Source organism: Thalia democratica, chromosome 5, assembly GCF_965202585.1.
Source record: "Thalia democratica chromosome 5, ktThaDemo2.hap1.1, whole genome shotgun sequence".
Lineage (NCBI taxonomy): Eukaryota > Metazoa > Chordata > Thaliacea > Salpida > Salpidae > Thalia > Thalia democratica.
In genome coordinates, this window is record NC_139169.1 from 45,820,174 (window position 1) to 45,847,291 (window position 27,118).

Sequence of the window (27,118 nt, forward strand, 5' to 3'; positions counted from 1 at the left end):
GCATGTTTATTAACTTCAATTTTTATTAAACAGTTTAATATAAACTCAAATCATGATGAATATTAATTTCAGATTTAAAACAAAAACTACAATGTTCTTTGTAAAAATAGTGAAGAACTAGCCACAAGGCTGAAAACTTTTTAAATAAGCATTTCAAAACAGGGTTGCTTTTATTTTTGAGAAATTTCTTACAGGTTTTCAAATGTACAAGTTTTTGGCTTTATATTTAGCATAAAATAAAGTTAAGAGCATAGGGGGTAAATCACCTTTTTCACAATTTAGTCTTATTTTATTGAGTTTTAACTAAGCTAAAAGTTGCTTCTTACCAATTTTAAAAACTCAAAATAAATTTTAAGATATAGTCAGTTAAAGTTGGAGATTACAATAGGTTCCTTATTAGAGGTACAAACTAAAAAGCATTGAATAAAGTTTATCCAACACTTTATTTATAGTAGGTATGAAGTAGATTTAATGTATAAAAAGCTTTAAAAGTTAAAACATTGGGTAGAATAAAAAGGTTCCTATCTAAGTTTTACAAGCTAAGCTAAAAGTAATTTCTAAACTAAAAGCACAGTTGCTTCTCTTTCAGTCAAAAAACTAACCTGAAGAATCTTAAACTAGTCTGAGACATTCTGAGATTTTTTAATAGTCTTCAAAAACTTTTTTGCACCTCTTTTTATACCTCATAATCATTTCTATTTTAAAAGCTGTATAATCATGCTTTAACATTCAATGTTTAGTGAACATATGAGGATAAGAATGTTAATATTTCTTACTGTTTTTAACAATTCGACCTTTTAAGTTTAAACAATTAATAAGGGTATGTAAATAACTTTAACACAACCATTTTAATTAAAATTATATCAGGGTTGTCACTCTTCAAGTCAAAAAAAACTATCCTAGGTGACCTTAAACTATGCTGTGTCTTTCTGAGTTTTTTATTATCCTTAAAAATTAGTTGTTTGGCCTCTGTGCAAACTACTCATACCTCATAAGTTTTTTTTTGTTTTTTACAACATAAAGAAAAGTTTTATTTTTTTTTTTCTATTTTATATATATTTGAAGTTTATAAAAATAATACAAAAATTCTTTAATAAGATTTTATAAAAAACTCTTCTATTTAAGACAATAAACTTGATATAGTTTCATAAAAGCTTTATTTGTTTTTTAACTTTTTATAGAGCATATTATGTACATATTCTATATCAAATTGTATACTATATAAGCTTGCTTGAAGTTTAAAAAAATTTTATCTTGTATAGGGAAAAAAAGAGTCTGATGTTTTCTACCATAAGAAAATAATAAAACTAAAAAAATACATATTGCCAAGTTATCTATTTCATTTTTAAAAACTGCAAAACAAGCAATTAAGATAATTAATTGAACAAAGTTAAGTTTAAATAAAATTAATTATTTATGTGACAATAAATAAAAAGCTCCAAGAACAATGCTTTATCAAATTAGAAACACTTGGTTATTCTGTGTTACCTACTTGGTCTTTAATTCTGCACTCGCCAATGCATCATGAACTATAAATGGAGGCTAAAGTTTTGAACAAAATGGTTTATTTCTTTTAAAATCACATACAAACGGTTCGGCTGCAATTGTAATTTTTTTTATGTTTTCATTCATAGTACTATGCAAATGAGGTAAATTGGTAACACAACAGAATATTAAGAACATTTTAACCCTTATCCTTAACCCTTCTTATCCAAATACTTAAAAAATAAACCAAAATTAAAGTTTTATTGCTTAAAATTAAAATAAGTATAGTATTAGCGAATCAGAAGCGACCTTAAAACTGCAGCCGACGCCAAATAAACTAATGATGAATGAAATATTTTTTTTTTTAATCTGTTTTTTGTAGTCTTTTTATTACATAAACATGTAAATAAATCAAAGAAAAAGAATTAATTAACAAGTAGTGTTCTGTATATTTTAACCCTACTTTGCACTTATAAAAGTTAACTGAAAATCTTTTTTATTGCCAGCTTGGCAATGTCAATTATATTTTTACTGTATTTAAATAAACTTATATGATTTTTGATGTTTTAAAACATTTCATCTTCAATAGTTTCTACTCTTAAAAATATATGAAAAATATATTTACGCTTATTCGTTAAAAACTGTTCAAAAATTTAAAAAATCTATCTATCGGTCAAATTATTTATGTTGAATTTGACATTACATAAACTAAATCATATGAATTAAGCCTGATATACAAAACGAACAAATAAGTCATCTTAATACCATAATTTTTAGAGTTCACCGAACATCTGTTTTCTTTACAAAAAAAAAACGACATTTCTTATTCTATACTCTATAAAAAATTTAGACGCTAAAAGGTATCCAAGCGATGTCAAACTCAATAACTGATGGTTTTTTTGTGCACCAGGTCCTAGAACCATATTTTTTTAGAGCTTACTTGTTATTCAATAAAAATAATATACCAAAATGTTTAAAAATATTAGAGTAGTGTTTGACGAAATTTCATAGTGTTTATAATGTTTTATAAAGCTTTACAAATTAAGTTACGTTTTAATTAACATTAAAGACAAATTAACATAAAATCATCACTAACCAAGAGATTCCTGTTGTAAACTTGTTATGTTATCATCATAATTTTAATATTTTTAAAATTATAAAGTAGAATTCTTGGTTGTAATTCATGCTCATCTGAATTTTTTTAATCCTAATTGCTTCTCTAGAACTTATTTTTTTTTTTAAAGCTAGTTTAATTTCGACAAATTTACAAATGTAGTTTTTAGTTTTAACATTAAAAAAAAATATTTTATTTACATCTTAAGTAGACGAATTTAGTTGTTTATAAAAAGACGAAGTTCTTGTTTTGGTGCTTAATTCTAATTACAAGTTTTATTTGAAATTTTAATTAAAAGCTAAGAAAAGCTAAATCTGTAATATCATTTAATTAACTATTCATTCAAATAGAGATAATGGTTAAAACATTGTAATAAATAACATTACTAACTTATAAAAATTTCAACGTTTTAATTTTTAGTTGATTTACGCTAAAGCTAACCTTTTTAAAAGCCTTTTTAAAGCTTTTAAAACCACACTCAAAAAACAGTTATATTTTAATTATCACTAAATTTAAGCTAAAGTGTTATTTTACTTTCAAAAATATTGAAGTAAAGAATTGTAGTTCAATTCAAATTTATTTATGCTATAGAAGCTATCATATTTTAATTTTTTATTTTTTACTAAAGAATTGTTATACTTTTCGGATTTAATAACATAAGTAATAAAGCTTAGCTTTTCTAATAAAAAACCCTTTTACTTTACCCAATTTGCTTTTTTTAAACCTGCAAAATTTAAGGAAGGGATTTTGTATTATAACATGTTTTTCTTACCTTGATAATTACGGTTAAATCAAACTTTGTTTTATTAAAAGTTTTAAGGTTTTTAATTAAGTATATAGTATTTTAAAAATGCTTCTCATGCAAACAATTAATTAATTAATTAAAACTATTATTCAAAAGAATTTTTATTTCTTTGAAATTAAAATTTGACTTTTATAAAATTTGACTTTTTTCTAAATGTAATCTTTTGTGACGCATGAATACGTCATATAAAGAACAGACAACATGAATATATTTATTAAATGTATGTAGCTCGACTCTAACATATAAAACGTTCTAACTTAAACTTTTGCTACTTTATATATACACTAAAAATACTTTAGTTTCAAAGTAAAATATGTTGAAATATTAAACAGTAATAGTTAAGAATGACTTTGAAATTAGGCTTTATTTTTTAGTTGTGGTAGCTACAACTAATTAATCTAAAACTATTTACATAAGTTTTACTTCTGTTAGTACAGTAGTTGTAAACAAAATAGGTCGGCTGCAGTTGTTAGGTTTTATTTAGATTTTTTTTATTTATAACTTTTTGCAAATGAGGTAAGATGATAATACAGCACAGCAGTATATTAAGCACATCTATGCCGTTACCCCTAACCCATCTTACACTAATTCTTTAATGTTTACCCTCAACCGTAACCCACCTCACCCAAATATATAAAAGTTAACCAAAAAAAAAAAAAAAAAACTTAAAACAAAAACTAGTTAAAAATTGGCTAATCAGAAACGCCTTTAATCAGTACTTCACCTTGGGAAATCCCGTTTTTTGTGATACTATACTGCTGGAGTTGGGAAATATGAGAAAAATCGGAAAATTAACTTTAGCTGTAATTTGACTGTATTTGAAACTTTTAAGTACAACCTTCTTATTAACATTAAGTTGTGTCTTATTTTTTCTATGTTTAAATGTAGAAAAAGTAATTCTCACTCTTCCTTCTACAAAAATAAAAGTTTGTATTAACTATGAGTTCAAAAAAATTTGTTAAGGTAACAGTTGCAATGATTTTATATTTATTTGTTCTAGTTATGATCATTAATAGGCTATGAAGTTTTGTTAGACAGAAAACTCTTTTAAAATCAAATTATTGATACCTTAAGACAAGGCAAGTTTGCCACTAATAATACCTACTTGTAAGATAAAATGTTTTACTTTAATGGGTTACTGATGTTTATTCAATTTAACCAATTTTAACAATGTTAAGTAAAGATTGGAAAACAATTACATTTTTAATTTAAATGCAGACATTTGTCATTAAATTTTTGAAGATTTTTTACAAACTTTTTTCCATTTTGTCATTTATAAGTACATGTATGCTCTGTTTTTAAAAAAGTATTGTCCAAGGCCTGGTGTAGAAAATATATTTTGGTTATGAAGTCCTACACTAAATGGCCTGGATACTGTCTTGTCTTAAACTAAAAAAACTCACCTAATGTAAAGTTGTTGATTTTGAGAAGAATTATTTAAATATAAAACACATGCAATGTATTATTTGATTATTATAACAACTTATGGTAGCTGTTAAATTCTGTAAAAATATATTTATTTATTACAAAGATCAAAGAAACTGTTGTGTTTTAAAACTTTCAAACCAAGAAAAATTACTTGAAATTTTCTGGTTTTTATAATGATTGTCAGTAAAGTAGTTGTAAAAAAACACAGTTAAACTGTATTTCACCTTGGGAAATAATATTTTATGTGAAACTTTGTAGTTCAAAGGTACACTTTTTGAACAAAACAAAACTAACTACTGTATTAAATAAGAAATATTTATACTGCTGGAGTTGGCACTATGAGAAAAATAGGATAATCAACTTATACTGTAATTTGAATGTTGTTCAAAATATTTTATTACTTAAACTTAATATTATTATTCTTATTGTTTTAAGGTAAAAAATCAGTCTCACTCTTCCTTCTACAGCAGGGTTTCCCAAACTTTTTTAAAGAAATTAAAAAGCTATGGGCCGCTCTAACTAGAGTTCTCAAAAAACTACCATTAAAAACGCCCTAGACCTTTTATTTTGCTTTTCATCATTAATTCCAGAATATGTAGTGTAAGTTCAAGTTATATGACCTTGTGGCTCCCTGTTTACAATTTATGACCTCCTAAATTACCTAAGAATTTTCCATAATATCTAGTATGATTTCAAAACTACCATTAAAAATGCCTAAGATCTATTTTTTTGCTCTTCCTCATCAACTCCAGAAAATCTAGTGTAAGTTTCAAAGTATGACCCCATGACACTCCCTTTTGCCCTTTTGTTGCTTATGGCCCTCTAAATTTCTGTAATGGCCCCAAGGGGGCTACTTGGCCCATTATAGGATACCCTGTTCTACAGCAATAAACGTTTGTAGAGATAAAGAGTTCATGTAAATTTGTTTGTTCTATCTTTTTAACAGTTAGTCAAAATGATGTGTCACCAATGGATTATTTTCAGGAAAACATTTTTATTTATTTATTTATTTGGTTGGATTAAAGTTAATTTTAAAGGGGCAGATAGAATTACAGGTGATGACAACTTACTTACTTACTTTACCTTCAAAAAAAGTTTATTGTTGTTAAGGGAAGAGTGAGACTAATGTTTTTCTACTTAAAAAAAGCCTATTTTTTATACAATATTTTTAATTTTTAATTGAAAAAAATACTTCTAAACAAATTTCTTAATATTGCAAGAAACGCTTCATGAAAGTTTGAGTTATTTATCCCAAAAAAGTAGAATGAGATCGAACTTTAATAAAAATTGTCTTTTTTCCTTTTTTTAGTTTGCACCTCTCATTAGGAAGCTACTGGACTCTTGGATTTTAGTCAGCAATATCTGAAAAATTATTTTGAAAATAAAACATAATAAAATTCTGTAAAAAGCAACTTTTAGCTTAGTTTAAACTTTACAAAATAAGATTAAGTTTTGATAAAATTAATTGACCCATATGTCCTTAAATTATAGAATTTTCTAACTTGTAGATACTATATATAAATAGAATTATTTTGTTATAAACTTTTAGGTTATTTTATATACACTATTTTTCTTTGTGTTGTTTACAATTTGTAAATTTAATTTAAATTAAAGATAAAAACAGTTTGAAAATCATTACAAAGTTTTTTTAAACTTAATTACTTAAAGAAAAAATTAAAGCTTCTTTTTTGTAAATGATAAATAAATTTCTCAAAAAATTATTTAAATTACTATTTTATAACATGTAGTTCAAAAGTTTTTATATAAGTTTAACTATATAATAACATACTTCAGTTAATTTCAACTCATAATGGTATCAACTTTTAAACATGATAGTGTTTTACCAAAGTTATCTGTTCCAAACCTTCACAATACTATTATTAAATACTTGGACTCTGTGAAAGCAGGTAGGTGGTTTGGATGCTTTAATTATGATTTACTAGCAGACTATATGTCGTGTGTTTAGATACACTTCGTTTTCAAGGACAATTATTGTTGGTAGTCATATCCTTATTTTTGGCAAAGTTACAAGAAATTTACTTATGAAATTTATAAAAAGTTATTATTAAATATTTATAAATCAACGCTATTTATTTTGCTAAATAAAAAAAAATAATTTTACAACATATGTACACAGACTTATTGATCAACTTAAAATTAGACTTAGATTTTTAAAAGGTCTTCAATAGTATGTATAAATGTTATCATAAGGATATGAGCAGGCAACTTTCTTAAAATACTTATCTATAGTTTTTTTTTGTGATGTTACAGTTCTGTATGGATAAAATTAGAAGATGGTTTTAAAAATTCTCCAATAGTACATATATCATTTTCATAATTATATGTACATGTGCACTGTGCAGTAACTTTGCTAAAATAAGATTTGTATTCAGAGGTGTTTCCTAGTTATTTTCTACAAAAAATTGTAAGCATTTAAAAAAATGTATGAAAAAATGAAAAATAAAAACACATTTATAAAACATGAGTAAGTTTATTTATGCCTAATTGTTATAGATTTGGTTTTTAATGTCGTGACTCTATTTTTAGTTGCAAGTGATAAAGATTTTTTAAACTGTTACAAAGTTTGTCAAGAATTTCTACAAAATGAAGCACTTTATCTTCAAAGTTCTTTGAAAAAAAAAGCATCAAGTTAGTTATTTAATTTGTTTAACATATAATAAACTGAAAGCATTAGCAATTTGTTAATGTGGTAACACTTAACAATGACAAAAAGGCTTGTACTTAATCGCTATTGAACAACATCTTAAGTAGTCTTTACTTACTATAAATTTTAGTAAGGACTATAAAAGCAATATACAAAAAATACTCTGTTCTTTGACTTTATCTTGTAAGTATTACACAGAAAAATATATTTGAGATGAAAATCCACATTGTGTGATAGTTTATGATTTTTTTTAGTAATTTTTTATATTAAAAGATGTGATTGGCTTTGTAAAAGAGTTTATTTATAAATGAAAATATAAATGATTTAAATGTCTTTGATTAGTTGAGGTTAAAACATTTGTAGGGATTTAAAGTAAATCTTAAGTAAAATAATTCTCTGAATAAAAATATTTATTAAAAGTACTTGATGTCCTCAGTGTTATGAAGCAAAACATTTTGCAAATACATTCATACAAAAATATAATTTACTTGTTGATTTCCATTGCAAATAATAAAAGTTTTAAGGCTATATAAACATTTGACAATATAATTATTATAACCATAAAATTATATGATAGTTTTACATTAGACTTTTATACATTTGTTATACACATAATTTTATTTCAAAAACGCAAAATGTTAAACTTTTTTTTTGCATTTTCAAATAAACTTTTTTAAAAGCCCTTTTAAGTGGGTCCCATCAACAAAATAAAAAACATATTTTTAAATTAAATCTTATTAAGTCTACATAATTAATTGATAACTATTTAATAACAAAATAAATAAATAGAAAATATAGTAAACAGGGTTTGTGCGCGTCAAGCTAAATCAGGCTAAGTCAGGCTAAATCAGTTTTTTATTCAAAAACTTGAGAATCTCAGTTTTTCTCAGTTCAAATGCTTGAAAATTTTAGAATAAAAAAATGAGAAATATTTTGAAGATCAAATTGAGATGTGAATTTATTTCTATTAAAGATTTAGTTATTTAAGACATATTCAGTCAGTATTTGTAAAAATAAATGCTTAAAACCTTTTGTTGAATCTCTAAATTTTTTCTAAGTATCTTCATTATTTTGTTTTGAGTAGATTATATACGTCATAATTATGAAAATTCATAAAAAATACAGTTTAAACATTTAATTCAACAACTTAGCTGTTTGTTTGAATTTGTTTACATCAGCCATGTTTTCAGATCTTAGTTGGTTGAACTGTTTTAATTTCTAATTTTAAAGCTTTATACAGAATACTTTTAAGATTAGAACTCTTAGCAGTTTATTCATATATTTTAGTATTTTTTAAAAATTATTAGAGATATTCAGAACACTAAAACTTAACTTTAAGATTTTAGGTACAATTCATTTTTCTTTACAAGAACAAATATTAACGGTTTTTATTTTAATTTAAGTGTAAGCTTTTTAAATCTGATACGACATCAACAATCACTGTATTTATTTTAAGGATTTATAGTTATGTATCAATTTTAAGTATTAGTCTAATTACTATAGTAAACATTTTTTTATTTATTTTAATACTTGTGTAAGCGTTTTATTTTAAATTTTTATAAAACACAACAATGCACTTTGTTTTATTATAAATCTTCTGGTTTTAATGGTTTTACTTTAGTACTTAATTAAATTGAACAATTGTGTTTAGTAATACAGTAACCCTCGCATCTTTACGCACTCTTGTTTAGTTACGCATTTAAGAATTCTAAAAAATTCAAAAAAAAAAAAAAATTCTTAATATTGCACAAATTAGGTTTATTGTAATTTTATTTAAATCGATTACTATATTTTTAATACAATGCAAGACAAGTTTATTCTTATGTGTGAAAAGTTCAAATTAGAAAAAGTTCTAGTAACATAAACAAATTTTATTAATCATTTTTCTTATATTTTATATATTTTTGTTCAAAAGAAGAAATCCATTACAGCATTAAATGTATATTTTTGTAAAAGGCTATAGAAACAAATTTTAGTATAGACACCACACCATTTCTTAATTGTAAACAAAAGCTTAGTTATAAACTGAATTTGCTAAGTAGAATAGAATATAAATGTAGAGTATCAAATAATTCACATATAAACAAAGATAAAGATAAAATCTACTTATTATTAAAATTAGTAAAATTTTTCTACAAGTATTATTATTTTGTATATATTTAAATCCATTTTTTTTAGTTTATGTATAGTTTTATCTTTTGTTTTCATATTTATAAATAAAGTAAACAAATTGTTACAAGTGGGAAAGTCCCCAGTCTGCTTTTAACTAAAAGCAATATCAAAAAACAACCATTATGGTAAGTATATTTGGTACCTCTCGTATCTTTACAATCTCTGGATCTTTATGCATTTTTTCTGTGGACACAATGTGCGTAAATAAGCAAGAGGTTACTGTAATTATTGAATTTTTACTCTAGTAATAGATTAGAAATAACACTTATTTCAAAACTTATCACTGAATTTGTTATGTTAAGGGCATAGAGGGGTAAATCACCTTTTTCACAACTTAGTCGCTTTTGGCAGATTTTTAAAGCTCAAAATATTTTTGAGATGAAGCTGGTTGAAGTCGGATACTACAATAGTACTAATCAAGACCCCCAAATACCTAAAATGACTTCTAAAGGGGATTTTCCTTGCTTTGAAAAAATGTCAGACTAAATTGGTCTCAGTCAGGCTAAATGAAAGAAATCTTGCGCACGAACCCTGAGTAAAGTTTACTTACCAAAGTTAATTTCAAAAAAACAAAAACAAACGCAGATAGTAGAAATTGGGTCGAGAATATTTGGCTTAAAAATGCTTACTTATCTAGTAGATCTTCTTTGGTCACCAGTAACTTTTCAGGAGTGACAGATATCCAAAATAAACTTTTTCCACCAAAGTCTTACAGTCAGGTTTTTTTAATTAAAATATTTATACCTAAATTTTGTTTTTATTGTAATGTAAATGTTTAATTTTGTTTGAAATTAAAGACAGCTTTGATAATAATGATTCTAAACAAATATAAAGTTTACACAAAAAGTAAGGCGTTTAAAGCTGGCTAAACACAATATTTTTTTTTGGAAAACAATGACTTATTTATTTTTATTATTAATTTTGTTGGTTTTTTCTAGGTTGAACGGTCAGCGTTTAGTTTACACCTTCTTGCTTCCTATTGGAACTTACTAAGACGTGAATGTATTCCTGCTCATACAACATCAAAATATCCATTGTGCATGAATCAATACAAGTAACTATTTTATTTAATCAAAAGTTTTGCTGTTATCTTAAGTCTGTGCCATATTTTCTAAAGTAAAAAAATCTAGTTAAAAATTTTAAATTAAGTGTTATATGAGCTAAACTATGGAAAACAAAAAACTTAAAAAAAAATTTATAATAATATACTACATGTAAGTCATATTTAAAACTTGAGAGAAATTATTTTACTTTTTGAAAACAGTAGCTGTACATGTTTTCTATAGAAATTTTAAAGGTACACCTTTCAAGCTTAATGATATACGTGTAAGGGTTATTATAGCTTTTAAGTTTTTAAACTTTTGCAAACTATTTATATCTAATAATGAGAGTTTTGACAACAGGTAAAAGTATTTTTATTAGCATATATGTAAAATGAAATACGTTTAAATAAAGTAGAAGTCTTTTTTATTTTATGACAATTTTAAGATTTTTTCATTAAAAAGTATAAATAAAGTATAAAAACAAATTGTACAGTAATCTTCCTTTATTGTACTAACATATGTTTCTGTGTGTTAACAAATCACAAACTTCAACTGGGTTCTGTAAAAAATAATTACTGTAATGAAAGAATAGAAGCATAGAATAAAGTGGGTGTATACATGCTTTTCATTAAGATAAAATAATTTCTACAGATAATAGTTAATAATAGGTAAAATACTTAGTATTAAATCCTTTTGTTTGTTAGCCTTTGTACACACTGCAACACCTAAACTAAATCGAGTGCCTTTCTCTGGTGTGCCTTCTGTTGTGATCAACATCTTCTCTGCAAACAATTTGCTGCAAATCTCTTATTTGAATAGTTGCTACAATAGGATTGCAGTTTTTGTAGGAAAAGATCAATTTCTGTATTTGCTTAGAAACATTTTAGTTTTCCATGCTACTCCTTTAAGCTCTTCACATGACCATGAATCACTAAAATATCAGGTAGCAATACAGAGAAGACATCAAATACTGCTTTCCAAATAGATCCGGTTCATGCAGGTAGGAGACGACCTCTTCAAATCCAAAAAGTATTTTGTATACAGAATGCTGCTGACAAATTCTTTTCTTATTCCAACCCACATCTCTTGAAGCTAATTTTGAAGTAAATCTGTTAGTTTATAAAATCTGTATTTTCCACAAATGTTCGTCATAAGGCAAGCTGAAAAACATATAGCTTTCCACTTCCTATCACAAAACCAGTGTTTCTGTAAAAACAATTAAAACAATCTAGATAAAGTTAATGTGTTCCTCTAATAAGCTGCTGTCATCACTTATTTCAACGTTTAAAAGCTACTTGTCATCTATTATATGTTCCATATTGATCACTAGATCTTAGACAATAAACATTGAGTAATTCTTATAGACCATCTTATTTCAATATTGACTACTGGATGTACCACATTGAATGCTTGATGTTCAACGTCAATCATTGGATCTTCCACATTGATCACTGGATCTTCTTTGTTAACAATTTGGTATTTCATATTAATTACTGGATTTTTGATTACATCTAGTAAACATGTCAGTTCTGCTAATTTTTTTTTCACATATCGAAAATATTCGCGGATAAATAGTATACATAAGATAACCTAATTTTTCTTTAAGGTCATTGCAATAGCTGAACTTCTGCATATTCAAAGCTTATATTTAACCGAAAATTAAACACCTCTTACTTTCTGATAAACGCTAGCCACACTTGACTGATCCTAAAGTCAACTCTTGGTCAGGTTAGCCATTGTAAGTTTGTTACACCCGAATAGTAAAACGAAATGGACGATCGAGTATGCACATTGATGTGGGTAATAAGAAGGCTACTTACAATGTTGATTGATACATCCGGTATTTGTTAATTACAAGCATGAATTGGACAGTCAATTAATAATATTACTCAACTATTTTAGGTCGTTAATGAAGAATAAGTTCTTATATGATTTGTTGAGTTTATTTAGTTTTGAATTCTAAACGGCCTGTAAAGTTGATAATTACCGAAGTACAAGTAAATCTTAGTTGTTTTTTTCTAAAAAAAATTTATACCTAAAATTAAACTAGAAAGATTAAAACATTTAAAAAACTTTTTTATTGTTTACAAATATAGTTTAAATCAGATATACTTATGGAGTTCCTATTATAGTTTTTGTAAAATTAATTTGTAAATTAAATAAAACAATTAGTACACAACGTTTTTTGTATGCTTGTTCATGTGAAATACATTTGAAAGTAAATGTTAAGTTAAGATTACTAAATGTATAGGTAGTTTTTGTAAAAATAAAATTCTGTAAGAACACAGTAGTTATAAAAACAGATTTAAATATATAAAGTTTGCATATGTTTTATGTACAAAAAGTAACCGCTAGCTGGTACAATTAGATAAAATATGTACAAAGTTCAGTATAAAGTTTTTTATATAAAGTGTTATGATTTATATAAATAAAAGAAATACTTTATGTATTTTACAGTTTAATGTACCGTTGATAAATGTTTTGAAAGTATTTTACTTTTATTAGATTATATTTTCTTTTATCTTTTACATATTTAAGCATAATTTATTGTATTATAATAAAGTATTTTCAAAATATTTTAGCAATGATTTACTTTTTTGCATGACAAAGTTAACTTTACATTTAATACATATAAGCAATAACTTTTTGCTTTTGGAGTAGATATTTTCTAGTTTCTGTAGCTCATATGAAAGTTATTTGTTTGTTGAGGTTCACTTTGTTTTGTTGCATCTATAAAATACACTTTATTGCTTATAGTACAAGACAATTTTACTTCAGAAAATTTTAAAATTTCAATGTTTTGTTGTTTTGATGTGTTATTAAATTATGTAAAAAATTGTATGGTTGATTTAAAGTAATCTATATATTACTAAAATTTAATATGGGTAAGCGTATACTTATTTAGGCGATAAAGCGTTTTTACATATTTTTATATTTGTTTTTTAATTTTTCTTTGAATTGCTTTTGGTAATGATATATAAGTATATATAATGAATTAAAATTTTGATTGCTATTTGAAATAATAAAGTTATAAATTTTTATCGTCAAGTTTGTTAAGTTTAGCATGAAAAATCTAATGATGTTGTATGTTTTATCTAAAAATTTATATCTTGATAGTATACAGGGTTGCTAAAAAACCAAGAAACCTGGAAAAACTTGGAATTTGAATAATTACGAGAAAAAAACCTGGAATGACCTGGAATTTTTAACAATATTAACATGTTCAATAGTAAAATTTCGATTTGACACAAAAAATCTATCACATAGATAAAAAAATTGTGTCATCATCAAAATTTTTTCTATTAATAAACACATATAAAATAGCTTTACAGTAACTTTTCAATGTTTTTATACTACTTAATACAGTTTTTTACCTTATACTTAACTTTAAACTAAAAATAGACCAAAAATGTGTACTTTTAAAAACCTGGAGAAAAGTTGCCAAAAACATTTGGCAACCCTAAGTATAGAACTAAAGTTTTGTAAACTTAACTTTATATACTGGTATAGTAAATACCTCTTAGTACATTTGAAAAATTTATATGTATAGTGAATATTTAATAATTAGATTTTTTAAGGAAACTAATCTTCATTGAGCCCGTTTAGAAGGGCTTTTATATAGTTGATGATTGTAGCAACAACCTACATGAAATAATTGTTCTACTTTTTTAAATTTTAAGTTTTTAATATATTATATTTATCTTTATAAATTTTTACAATAATATTTAAATACATATTTAGGTACATTTAAATTTTTTTAGGAAAATATATATTTATACTTTTATGGTGTTGCTATTCAAGCTACACAAGCTAAGTTTTTTTGGAGGTATAAAAAAACATAGGCTTATTTGGATTGTTTTAAATTTTGTTGAGCACTTTGAAAAAATTAAGTTGACTCAAGCCAGTCTAACCTTTATTTTATTTAAACTCAGGATATTTTAATTCAAGTAAAAAAGAAGTATTTGTTTTTATTATTATAAGTTAATTTAATTAGTTCTTCTTTATTTTATGATACTAAAAGCTCAATTTTCAACAAATTTTACCACATTTCGACAAGAACTACACTTTTAGCTCAGTTATTAACGTTTTATTATCTTAATAATTTACTTAAGCTTTATAGGTTAGTTTTTAGTCACCAAGGCTATTTAATTAACAGTTTAAAGAGTGTTGTTGGTTTTTGATTTTGATTCATTAAAACTAGTTTCTCAAATTGGCATCAGTTTCCAGATTTTTTTTTTCATTCTGAATTATATTTTTAAAAATTAAGTTTTGTAAGTTTTTTAATTAAATATGAGCTATAAAAAGTTTTCTCCCAAGTTGTATTTCTTTAAACAAACAACTCAAAGTTTATGTTTGTTTTTAGAAACTGTTTCAATGTGACCCGGGTGCCTGGTAAAAACTTGGATGAAATACATAACTATTTCAAACTAGAAAGCCAAGAAACCTGTCCTAGTTATTCCATCGTCTTACATAACAAAAAGATATTTAAAATTGACCTTGTTGATGACAAAGGTTATTTTTTAACTTGAAGTATATATACATATGTTTAACTAGGTTGAGTAAGTATAATTAAAAACACTTTACATTTGGTTTAGGATGGTATTGGAAAATAGTATATTTCAAAATAAAAACTTTAAAACTAGTTCAGTTTTTGGTTGTAGTTTAAATTTATTTAAATTTGTATTAAATTTTTTATGAATAAAAGTGATCTGTAAGTTTACTTTCAAGTATGGCTTAGTTAATTAATTATTTTAAAGAACCAATCTTGTTTAGGTCATTAAAAGTAGAATTTCTTAAATTTTATTCATTTCCAGTGATAAAATTAATAATTATTCGTATAAAAAAGAGTTCTTAATTTATTTTTGAAAAGTTTAAAAATATTTTAAATAAGATAAAGGGAAAGTGCAACAGTTTAAACCAAAGTAATATTTAAAAAAATGTTAAGTAATTTGAAACCTGTTAAAAAGATTATAACCTTGTTACATTTTACTTCAAAATACATTTTTTCAGACAATGTACACACAGTCGCACAATTTATGGATGCTCTTAATTTGATTAAAAGCGATAGATCTGTTGCTGATGTCGGAATAGCTGCAATGACGTCACTACCACGTGACAAATGGGCAGATGCACGCAAGCATTTGTTGAGTTTAAGCAAAAAAAATGTAAAAAACTTGCATCAAATCGAATCGGCTGTTCATGTGCTTTGTCTGGACTCTGCGACACCGACAAATTTGACTGATATCATGAGAAACTGTATGACTGGTGATTCTACATGCAGGTAAAAACAGGAGATAAGTACAAAACTTTAATATTGTAAATTAAAAGGTGGTAAACACAATTAGAATGAAACTATGTAAAAATTTTATCATATAAGTTTTAACAATTGAATTTTATCAAATAAAACGTTTATTTAATGTAGGGTTTGGCAAACTGTGCAAAGCAAAAATATTTGGCCCGCTTGGTAATTTTCAACTAAAATATTACTATTTTAATTTAAAGAATTAAAAAAATCTTATAACTTACAATTAGGCTTTTAAATGAACAATTACTACTAACTATTATATATAAAATTATATATTAAACTAAAAATGTCGTATATAAATAATTTTAGGGTATTTTTGCTTTTTTTATAACTTATTTTATAACAGTATTTTTATTTTATGATATATGTTTATATTGATGATTATAAGTATTTAAGAATTACTGTGGCTTGTGGAAGACTTTTTCATACAGTTCAATCCGTTAGCAAATTTTTTTTTGAAAAATTGGCCCTTGACTTATAAAAGGCTGTCGACCCTTGGTCTAAAGCTTTACTTCGTTATTGTAGAACTGTAGAGCTGTTCATACTTTTTTGTTAGTCAAGTAAAATATTTTGATTACAAAAACAGCTGTTTTGCTTATAGTGTCTTATTTTGTTTTGCTTATAGTGTTTTATATAAGTGTCACTTATAGATATTTAAATGCAATTGATAAATAAAGTCAAAAACGAATAATTGATTCAATCAAGTAATTGAAACAAGTAAAACCTAAAGTAAAAAGCTACATAAAATAGATTGAAAAGTTTACACTAATTCACACAGTACTCAGTTTATTAAATTAAAACCTTATAAAGTTTATGACTTTTAATTGTTTATTGAAGTCATTGGTCGGCAGTCTTTTATAAGTATCCTTAAAACAAAGTTGTTCATGAAATGTATCTTTTACTTAGAAAATACAAATTCTAGAATACCTATGTAGATTAATATATTTATTATGTATTTTTAAAGGATATAAGTCTTCAAATAGAACTAGTGCTGGAGAAATAATATTTAGCAGCCTTATAATAATAAACTAAAAATTGCAAATGAGAGCTTTGCAGTGTTTATAATGGTTTGAATTTTTAGAGTTATATCTGTTTAAATAGATATTGTAAAATACTTAAAGTTTATTGTTTTAACCTTCAACTAAATAGAACTTTATTATTTATTATTTTTTTGATAAAATGTGTTTGAAGATGGAGGGACAAGTCATACAACGAAGTATGGAGTGAAAACGGGGTGTATGCAGCTCACTGCGATCACTCGCCAGTTGATGGAATGGTGTTTGTCACCTATATTGCGTATATGACTAGTCAACTGAAAACTTGTGGTGGTGACTGGAAGAAGTATGACCACAATAAGTTGTTGTCGCTGTCAGGTCTGGTTAGTTTTGTTGAAACAATTTTTCAAAACTTATTTTTAAAACAGTTTTATTTTTTATATTTTGTTGCACTTTTGACATACTGTTAATGAAATCATGATAGGGTTCAAAAAAACGGTGGATACTATAAATTATGTTTATATGATAGATTACGTTTATCAAGTAGAAAAAAATATGAGAATTTAAATATTGTAATTTTAATATTTTATTTGTTACTAAGGTTCCCATAAAACCTAGAATTTGACAATTTAGGCAAAAATTCTTAGAATTTTGAACAAAAATCACTAAAATACTTGGAAAAATCTATAATTTTAAACATTGTAAATAAAAATTTATGTATTTTAGATTAGATAAGAAAATCTATCATGTACAATATATTTTTTGGATTTTTTAGAACTACATTTATTATAAAACAAATTGAAATAAAGTAGTCTTGCAGTATCTTAAATTTAATTTTATACTTAAAGTGTACAAATAAAATTGTACTTTTAAAGACCTGAAAGAAATTCAAAAAACTTCTTTTTTACAAAACCTACAAGCAACCGTAAAATAAGTTATTTAATTAATTTTAAAAAATGCCTATTTTTTAGAATTAGTCAAGGCAAAATAGACAAATTACAGCTTATTTATATATCTCAATCTGGTCTTAATGGGTTTAGAAACGTATTAAATTCAACAATTACTAAATTTACTAATTTACTAAATTGTAAATGCAAGCATATGTCTCTATGGTGTTTTTACTGGTACGTTCAAATAGTCACACTTGTGCGTTATTAGTTTTACTGGAAAATTATGGTAAATGTATAATTTATTGTAATTCATTTTGATCAAAATCAACTAATTATAATGAATAAACACTTGTTTTAGTTTGTTTATATTTAAATTTAAATCTACACTTTTATTGTGTATATGTAGAATGAGCAAAATTTTTATTTCAAAAATGGTTTATGTATTTTTAGTTACAGTAAACTAAAAAAAATGCTTTGAGCAAAAACTTATAAATCTTTTAAAAAACCAAAAAAAAGTTTAATTTTTTTTTCAAAAATTGTTTGTAATATATTTTTTATTTTATTATTAAAATTTAGTACTATCTTTGTATATGGTTTAGAAGTCTATTTAGTTACTATAAAACTGTATAATGGCTCAGGTAAGTTTTTTCAATAGATTACTGTTAATTATAATTTTAGTCCGTTTGTTACAGTTTTTATACTGATTTTATTTATTTTTACATAAATAACTACAGTCAAGCTAGTTTTTAGTTATGTAACAATATTTAAAAAAGAGTTTTCGTAAATAAGTATTGTAAATATGTTTAAAAAATACATTTATTTGTTACAGTTGAACTAAAGTAAAAATATATGCGAAATTAAGTTTGTTTTATCTATTTTATTTTTTAATTTTTTTTAAATAAATTTTGTAAATGGTGTATAAAAAACGAGCGTATCAGCTGTTTTGCCAAGTTGACCATGTATTAAATGCAATTAGACAAGACTGACATCACTGATCATACCAGCAAATAATAGCTTCATGGTTAAATATCATAATCTGTCTGTAGGTTGACAACCACATTTTTTTGGTCTGAAGACTGACTGAATAGTTCAAGGAAATCAAAACTTAGATCTCAGTCTACCTAGAGCAGCGGTTCTTAACCTTTATTTCATGTTTTACGCCTTTTTGGAATATTATTAACAAATTTACCCCTTTTTGGAAAGTAAATAACAAATTTACTCCCAATATCCAAAATAGTGTTTAATTTAAAAAAAAAATTAGATATTTTGAAATTTACAATTATTAAATATTAAAAATCGTAAAGTTTAAACAGTTTATTTAACTTGAAAAAATTACGGTTAAATACTAACTCATAAATTAAAAATATAAATAATAAACTTTAATTTACATCACTTTTGTTAAAGAAAATATACCTCCTTTGAACAAGGGAATTTATCTCCACGTGTAAATTTACCCCAGGTTAAGAATCGCTGACCTAGAGCTTGTGTTCTGATGATCCAAGTTGTATGATCAAAATTTTAAGTTAACTTGAGGTTGTCTCTTGGTACATGAATGTTTTCTTTGATTTTATCAATTTTGTTATAAATGTCTTAAAATTAAAATGAGTAAAAGTTTAATAAATGTATTTGGCTTATTTAAAACTAAGGTTTCATGTTTAAATTATTGTTTTACAAATATTACTAAAAGTACTAAATATTTACAAAAAATTTGTTAACTTATGGAATTAAAATCTTAAATTTCTTTATACTGTTAAAATTTCTAATATTATTTCTATATTTCTATATTTCTGTATAATAACCAGATAAACCTTCAAAAGTTAAACAAATTGTGTTCGACTATGATGAAAAAATAGTACAAGCAATAAAAAAAGGAGAAGAAACAACAATTAATTTTAATGAAGAGATTGATGTAGAAGTTGTAGAGTTTAAAGGTGTTGGTACCAAGGATCTTAAAAAGTATAATGTTGGTAGAGTTTATTGTTGCTTTAATTTAAAATAAATTTGAAAAACAAGTTTGTGTTTTAAACTTTAATGATAAAAATGCTCATTTATCTCTTTTAGATCTTTCAAACTAAATCGAAACTTGCAATGTCTAGTTAGACTAAAGTAAAGTAGTTTAAAGTTTCACAATAGTAAAGTAACATTAAAGTAGGCTGAAAAAGAAATCGGTATTTATTAATTTGAAATATTGTAAAAATTTTTTTATACATTTAAAAAATAGAATTTTGATGTAACGTAATATTTCTTAACTTAGATTTTCAAAAAAAAAAGAGCAAAAGTTATCAGAACTTAAACATAATTACTAAAACGTTTTTTAAATATAATTTATATTATTAAATTTTATATGTCTTTTAATTTGAAAATAAGGTAACTATAAAACTCCTATTTTGTTTTTGTTTTTTAACAGCTTGTAGATGCTTGATAAACTAAAGTATAAAGTTTTAAAGTTTTAAAAGAGCATGTTTACTTATTTTATTAAACAAAAGTAAGAAAAAACAGTTTTACATCAGCTAAAACTATTTATAAAAACTTGTAACAAGACAACTATCTAATGTTAGTGAAACTGACTAAATCACAGGATCTTATTGATAAATACATTTATATTGCACTGTTTTTACAAACTTTTAAGGAACAGCTTAAGGACTAAAAAAAGTACGACAAAGGAAAATTTTTTTATTAATTTGTTAGCTAAAGAAAACTTTAAAATATTTATTTTGAAACTATAAAAAAAGCAAATGATATATTACGTTTATAGTGTTTTTTAAACTGATTTTCTTTCATAGCATGATTTTATACTTTCGAAGTTATCTTAATTTTTTCTAAGAAAACCCCTTTAAATGATCTGAAGCCAACTGGCATAAATACAGTTGCAAATGAAATTTTAAAAGTTTAGTTTGGAGCTCTAAGTTCTTTAAGATCTTGACTTAGTAGTACTATCTTTCAAAGAAATATTCAAATTTATATCATTTCATATTTCCAGTTTCAGACTCAATGTCAGGATGAATCAAAAACATAAATAAACACAATGAATTTATTCTATACAAATAAAAGTTTTTAGTATATATATTGTTTGGAATAAACAAATGTATTTTTATTTTATATTATCAGATAAACCCATCATTCTTCGTACAAGCAGCTATTCAACTTGCTTATACGAGAGTTCACAACAAAGTTCCCTCAACATATGAAACTGCATCTGCTAGAAAGTAAGAATGAGTTAAATTTACAATTTCCGGTTTACTTTTAAGGTTGGTACACAAAAAAAGAAATTTATGTAAGTATTTATGTATGTGCAGAAGTATATTATCTATTTGTTTTTGCTTACAAAGCAGTAAAATCAGTAAAACAGCATTAAAAGAAAAATTGCATTTCGGATGTAATTTAAAAACAGATTAGTGAGTTATTCCTAGTCATATTTCTTAAAACTAAAGATTATAATTTTAAAAAGATTGCAGCAAAACCATGGTTTCATTATATAAAGTTAATTTATTAAGATGTTAAAAGCTATTATAAAAGAGTGTTCGAAAAAGAGTTATATTTAAAGAAAATCTATTACTTATATTTAATACTGTTATTAATACAAAAATTATGTATAACTTTTTTTTCCTATAATATAAGTTGTGATCCTAAGCAAGCATTAAAAAGTTTTTTAAAAATTTTAGTTTAACACTGTAGTCATCAAAGTTTTAAACCTTTTTACTTTACTATAAAATAAAAGCTTAGTTTACACTTTTGTTTACTTGTGATAAAGTTAATCTCTTATTTAAAAATGCTATATTTTAAATTCTATTAATTAATCTATTCATCAAGTTACTGAATTTATTAAACTACTAATTACGTTTTTCAAATATTTTTTTTCAAGTAGTTATCCAGCTCAGCATGAAATAACTTGGTAAAATAGCAAAGAGTGTTTAACTTTTGAAAAAGTTTTTGAGAACTACAACAAAAACATGCAAAGATTGTCAAAATATTAATTAATCAGTTTAAAGCTTAAAAAACTCGAGAAGTAATTTTAATATAATAATTGGGATTAATTTTTACTATCATTATTTTGTTTGTGGTTTTTTTTGAACTTTACTATTTTGGTAAACGTGAATCTTATGATCAATCATCAGATTTAATTTGAATGACAACTACGATTCAAACAACTGAATAATTATATATATAAGATGTAACGTTATAAGGCGTTAAATCCTGGAGATCCTGATAAGCTAAGCTTATCGGAATGTATATCACAGATGTTCTTGTGCTAAAACTTTATTTCAACTAACGGCGTTTCACTGCTCTCAAATAAATTTAAGAACAGATCTACGGAGTCTCAAATTTTTTTTGAGCTTTTTGAGACTCCGTAGATCTGTTCTTAAATTTATTTGAGAGCAGTGAAACGCCGTTAGTTGAAATAAAGTTTTAGCACAAGAACATCTGTGATAATTATATATATATATATTTTTTAATTTTTTGCTAACAAAAACACTTGTAATTTTTATCTACAAATTTAATTGCAAAATTTTAATAATGGTTTTGAATATTTATATGAATGTTTTACAACTAAATGTATAGCTAAAATGTTATTTTTTTTATTTTACTAAGCTCTCAATTAAAAAAATAATTAGAAAGAAGTAATTTTGCTTATAATTTTTTTTTTGTCTTTATTTCTTTAAATTTTTACTTAAGCTTTTGGTGTATTTTTTTGAAAGCCTTTATGTGTTTTTTACAGCTAAATATACAAGTAAAGCTTATTAGTATCTGATTTGTAGTTCCGGTCTAGTGTGGGATACTACTATCAAGAATATTACGGAGGGTTTGACCTCTTTTCTCAGCTAAACGATTTGAGCTTTTTCTGATTCAAAGTGATTAATTAAAACAAATATTATGCTTTATTTAAAATAAGATTTTTCACTAAAGTAATATGATGTGAGTCTAAGGTTTCTAGTGTGTTACTAGTGTAACACAAAGAAACTAATTTATTACAGTTATCAATCACATTAGTAAATATATTGACTGCTAAATACAATGCTTAAATAATGCTCAAAAAATCAAATAGATCAAAAATAAATGTTTAACATCTAAAAACTCAATTATAATAATCTTTAAAAACAATAACAACAAACTCTCCACTATCAAAGGCAGATATTTGACAAAATAACAAAAGCCATTTTGTTACAGATCAAGTATAAAAAGAACAAAAATTTATAACAATTAAAAGAAGTCTTTTGAAAATCTTAATGAAAAGTAATAGTTTATAAGTTATAAAAACAAGGAATTTTAAGATTTATAAATTCATAGCTTGAGTTAAAATTATATTAAAACCTTTGTTTTCTGTTAAAAATACAATCATCTAAATAATTTCAGACAGATTGTGCAAATAAAAAGTGTTAGTTGAAAGTAATTCTTTTGCTACTTAGTGATATTTTTTACTTTTTACCAATTTTTTAGGTTTTACCACGGCAGGACAGAGACGATGAGGACTTGCACTACTGAGATGGTTGAGTTTTGCCGCAAAATACTCGATTGTGACGTGATGAGTGAGGATGTGTATGAGTGTTTTGTGAAAGCGCACAATAAATACAAGTGGTTGATGCGCGAGTGTGTGAATAATCGAGGTTGCGACAGACATCTGTTCGGACTTCAAATTCAAGCTTTTAGTGTAAGATATTTATTTTCGATTTTTTTTTTGGTAAATGCGATTATTTTAATGTCTAAGTTTATGTTGCCAGTTTTATTAACCTATAGAGTTGCTCTAAAATATAAAAATAATTTTGAGTATATATTTTTTGATTATCAAGCATTTGTTTGCTTTAACAAATCTATTTTTTTAGTAAATAAACTAGTTTTTACGGATGAAATAGATTTTAAATTAAAAAAAAAAAGTTTCGTAGTAATTTTTTTGTGGGTACTTACAGAAGACAATTGTTTTATAGTCAAGTTAAAGAATAATTTTAATCAATTTTCTCCTAAAAACTTTAACGCAAGGAAACTCAAGTTTCCAGAAAAGCTTGGTAATAAAAACTAAAATCCATTTTTTTAATAAACCTGAAAAACGCCCATACTTTTAAAGAAATATCTTTGACAACTAAATATCCTAAATTAGTTTGACTTTAAAATTATTAATAAATATATTTCAAAAAAAAACGCTTTAAAAGATTAGGACGAAAAAGCTTATCAGTAAATATATTTTTTCTAAGGTTTAGTCTTCTTAAAGTTAGCTATTAAAAGTTTTAGTCTTTAGTAAGTCGTATATTTAGCAAATATACATGTTTTTAAGCAGCTAAAACCATATGGTTTTTAAAATAAAAATAAAATAAAATTTGTTTTAGGTTTGAACTGATATATAGCTCTATACACTTACTAGACAAATAAGTTTTTTTATTATTATTTAAGAAAATTATTATTTTCAAGTCTATTATCAAAGAAATTAAAGTTTTAAAAATATCAGTTATGTTTGGTTAATAAACACGAATGAATTTTTTCATTATATTTTCTTTTTTTAAGTTTTTGTGTCTTTTTTAGAGAAATTAAATTTTTATTTGTAATTTAATGATATAAAATATATTATTTTTCGCTAAAGTACTGTTTAGAAAACATACTGTGGATAGATATGTTTAATACATAGTACATAGTTACTTTTATTGAACGTAAATGATTAATTTATAAGAAGTTATTTATGTAGTTTAATTTAAAGTTATATAAATAAAAATTTCTAGTTACTTTATATATATTTAAAGAAAATAAGTTTAGAAATAATTGCTCAAGGTTAAAGGAATTTTACTTAACAAAATTAAACGAGTTTAACTATTTTTGTGCAAATTTTTCAATGTCTTCTAAAAATAATGTTAGAGCTATAAAACAATTTTCTTAACAGTTAGAATGACATACGTCACATTTATTAATACTGGGTGCATGTCATACACATATATTTTTCAAATGTTTATTAGTTTTTTAGTTTTGGCCCTTCAAAGATTTTTCTAAGAAAAAATTTTCGGAATTTGATCTGTCATATAACCTTAAATACTTACCTTAATTAGAAAAATCTTTTTATAGAGAGCATTTAAAAGTAAAGAATATAATAAGTAAGTTGTAGACTGAACAGATATTTGTTTAACTACAACTTTAGTTTTATAGTTTTTATATGAATTTGAATATTAGAAAGGTAAAACTCACAGTAACTTTGGTTTTGAATTATTTGTCTATCATCGAAGTGTTTTTGTAACTAAAATCATAATTTCTAAAACATAGGTTTTATATTGAAAACCAGATATTTGTTTAACTACAACTTTAGTTTTATAGTTTTTATATGAATTTGAATATTAGAAAGGTAAAACTCACAGTAACTTTAGTTTTGAATTATTTGTCTATCATCGAAGTGTTTTTGTAACTAAAATCATAATTTCTAAAACATAGGTTATATATTGAAAATGACTTCTGAGTATCAAAAAAAAGCAATGTTGTAAAAAAAAACAGGAAAACAAAACTCCAGCTATTTTCACCGACGAAATGTACCATAAAACAGGAGGCGGGGGAAACTTCGATCTTTCAACCAGCTTTGTTGGTAACTTCAATGTTAGTTCATTCATGCCTGATATTTTATCATTGCTTACATAAATATTTTTTGTTTTTAAATGGACTATTTGTTCGGAGATTTTTTATTAGATAACTTTTCTTGATAAATTTAGTTTTGAATAGTTTTTAGGTTGTAAAAAGCTGTTGTGCAAAAGTTTTTAATGATCTTTGACGGTACAAGCTTGTGGATACAACTTTAGTTTCAAACAAGACATATAAGGTCTCCACAGAGTAATAAGACGAAAGCGACAGCTATTTAATATTTAACTTTTTTTGAAATGTACCAAAGTCAGTCTTTACTTCTTAATCACTTTGTCAAAGTTTTAAACTTTAAACTTTAAATACACTAAAAAACGCAGTCTATACATATACTGAAACTTATAATAAATAATAAAAAACAAATACACAAAAAGATATTTTTTGTAAAAATAGCAAAATAACTAGTAAGCAGTTAGTCATTGCTTGGTATTTCAAAGCATACAACTTTTTAAGTCGTTCACTTACCTCTTGTTTTACGTAAATAAATTATATTACTTATATTTAAATTATTTTTGCCATCCAATGTTTTCGAAGCAAAGAAGTTTGGCTAAAGTGAGTAAAAAGTCTATTTTGTTGTATAGTATAGTTTAAAAGCCACTTAAATTTTTTGAAGTAAAAATGAACCAACTATTTAATGCTATGGTATATATGAATTTTTGTTCCTTGATTTTTTCATAAAACTAATTCCATAGTATAAAAATTTAACTCATGATGTCTCATTCAAATGTCAACAATATAAGTAATTTTGATACTTTGGTATTCTAAAATGACTTTCTTAATTGTATAAAATTTTCAGTCAACTGGAGCAGTAGCTCCGATGAAACACGATGGTTATGGGTTCTTTTACAGAATAAACAACCACAGCGTCACTTACTCTATGTTGTCATGGAACAACTGTAAAGAAACTGATTGTGACAAAATAATCTTAAATTTACATGAAAGTTTTGAACAAATATTTAAACTGGTTATGAACTTTTCAAACAGTAAATCTGAATCTAAATTATAAAGTAATTTTTTTTTGTATTTTAAAACCTAGTTCTAATGCAGTATTTTACTTTAATATGACGTTATTTTAATATTTGTTATTTAAAAACTATTTCGTGTTTGATAAGCAATCATCAAAGCCGCTGAAAATGTTAAGAATGTTCATTTTTTAGTTAATCATATATTATGTTTCATTAATTTTATAGTTGTGTTTTACTATTATTATAAGTAAGTAGGAAGTTATAAATTATGTATTAGCTTTTCGTTTAAGAAAATAGTAATTGTTGCTTGTAATAATTCATTGTGTTTATCGAGTTGCGTTTATTTATTAGCAATAAATGTTTGTAAAACATAATTTCTCACTTTAATACTAATTTAACACCTAATGGATAAGATCAAAAATCTAGTATAATTTAGGGCTGTTATAAATAGTAAATGCAGCTTATAATTTTTTATAAAGCACTATGTTAATGTAATGTATTTAGTGGTATTTAAATTTTGTAACGGTTTATCTATAAGCTTCAAAAATCAAAAATCTAATTATTTATAAACATAATAAATTTAGAAATTTTGGTCAATAAGTAATCTTTAGAATTATTTAGTTTAGTATTACATTTCTATTAAAAGTAGATA

The 27,118-nt window shown here is 24.5% G+C and overlaps 1 protein-coding gene across 1 annotated transcript; it reads left to right on the top strand.

Moving 5' to 3' along the window:
* The first annotated feature begins 6,642 nt into the window (after positions 1-6,642).
* Positions 6,643-26,623, top strand: LOC145836596 (peroxisomal carnitine O-octanoyltransferase-like). The gene is made up of 12 exons (XM_082944388.1): positions 6,643-6,739; positions 7,347-7,481; positions 10,255-10,388; positions 10,608-10,723; positions 15,076-15,224; positions 15,723-15,993; positions 17,209-17,390; positions 19,705-19,865; positions 21,011-21,108; positions 23,339-23,549; positions 25,364-25,462; positions 26,298-26,623. Exons 1-12 carry the CDS (start codon positions 6,643-6,645, stop codon positions 26,505-26,507), a joined length of 1,863 nt encoding a protein of 620 aa, XP_082800514.1. The 3' UTR covers positions 26,508-26,623.
* The last annotated feature ends 495 nt before the right edge of the window (positions 26,624-27,118 follow it).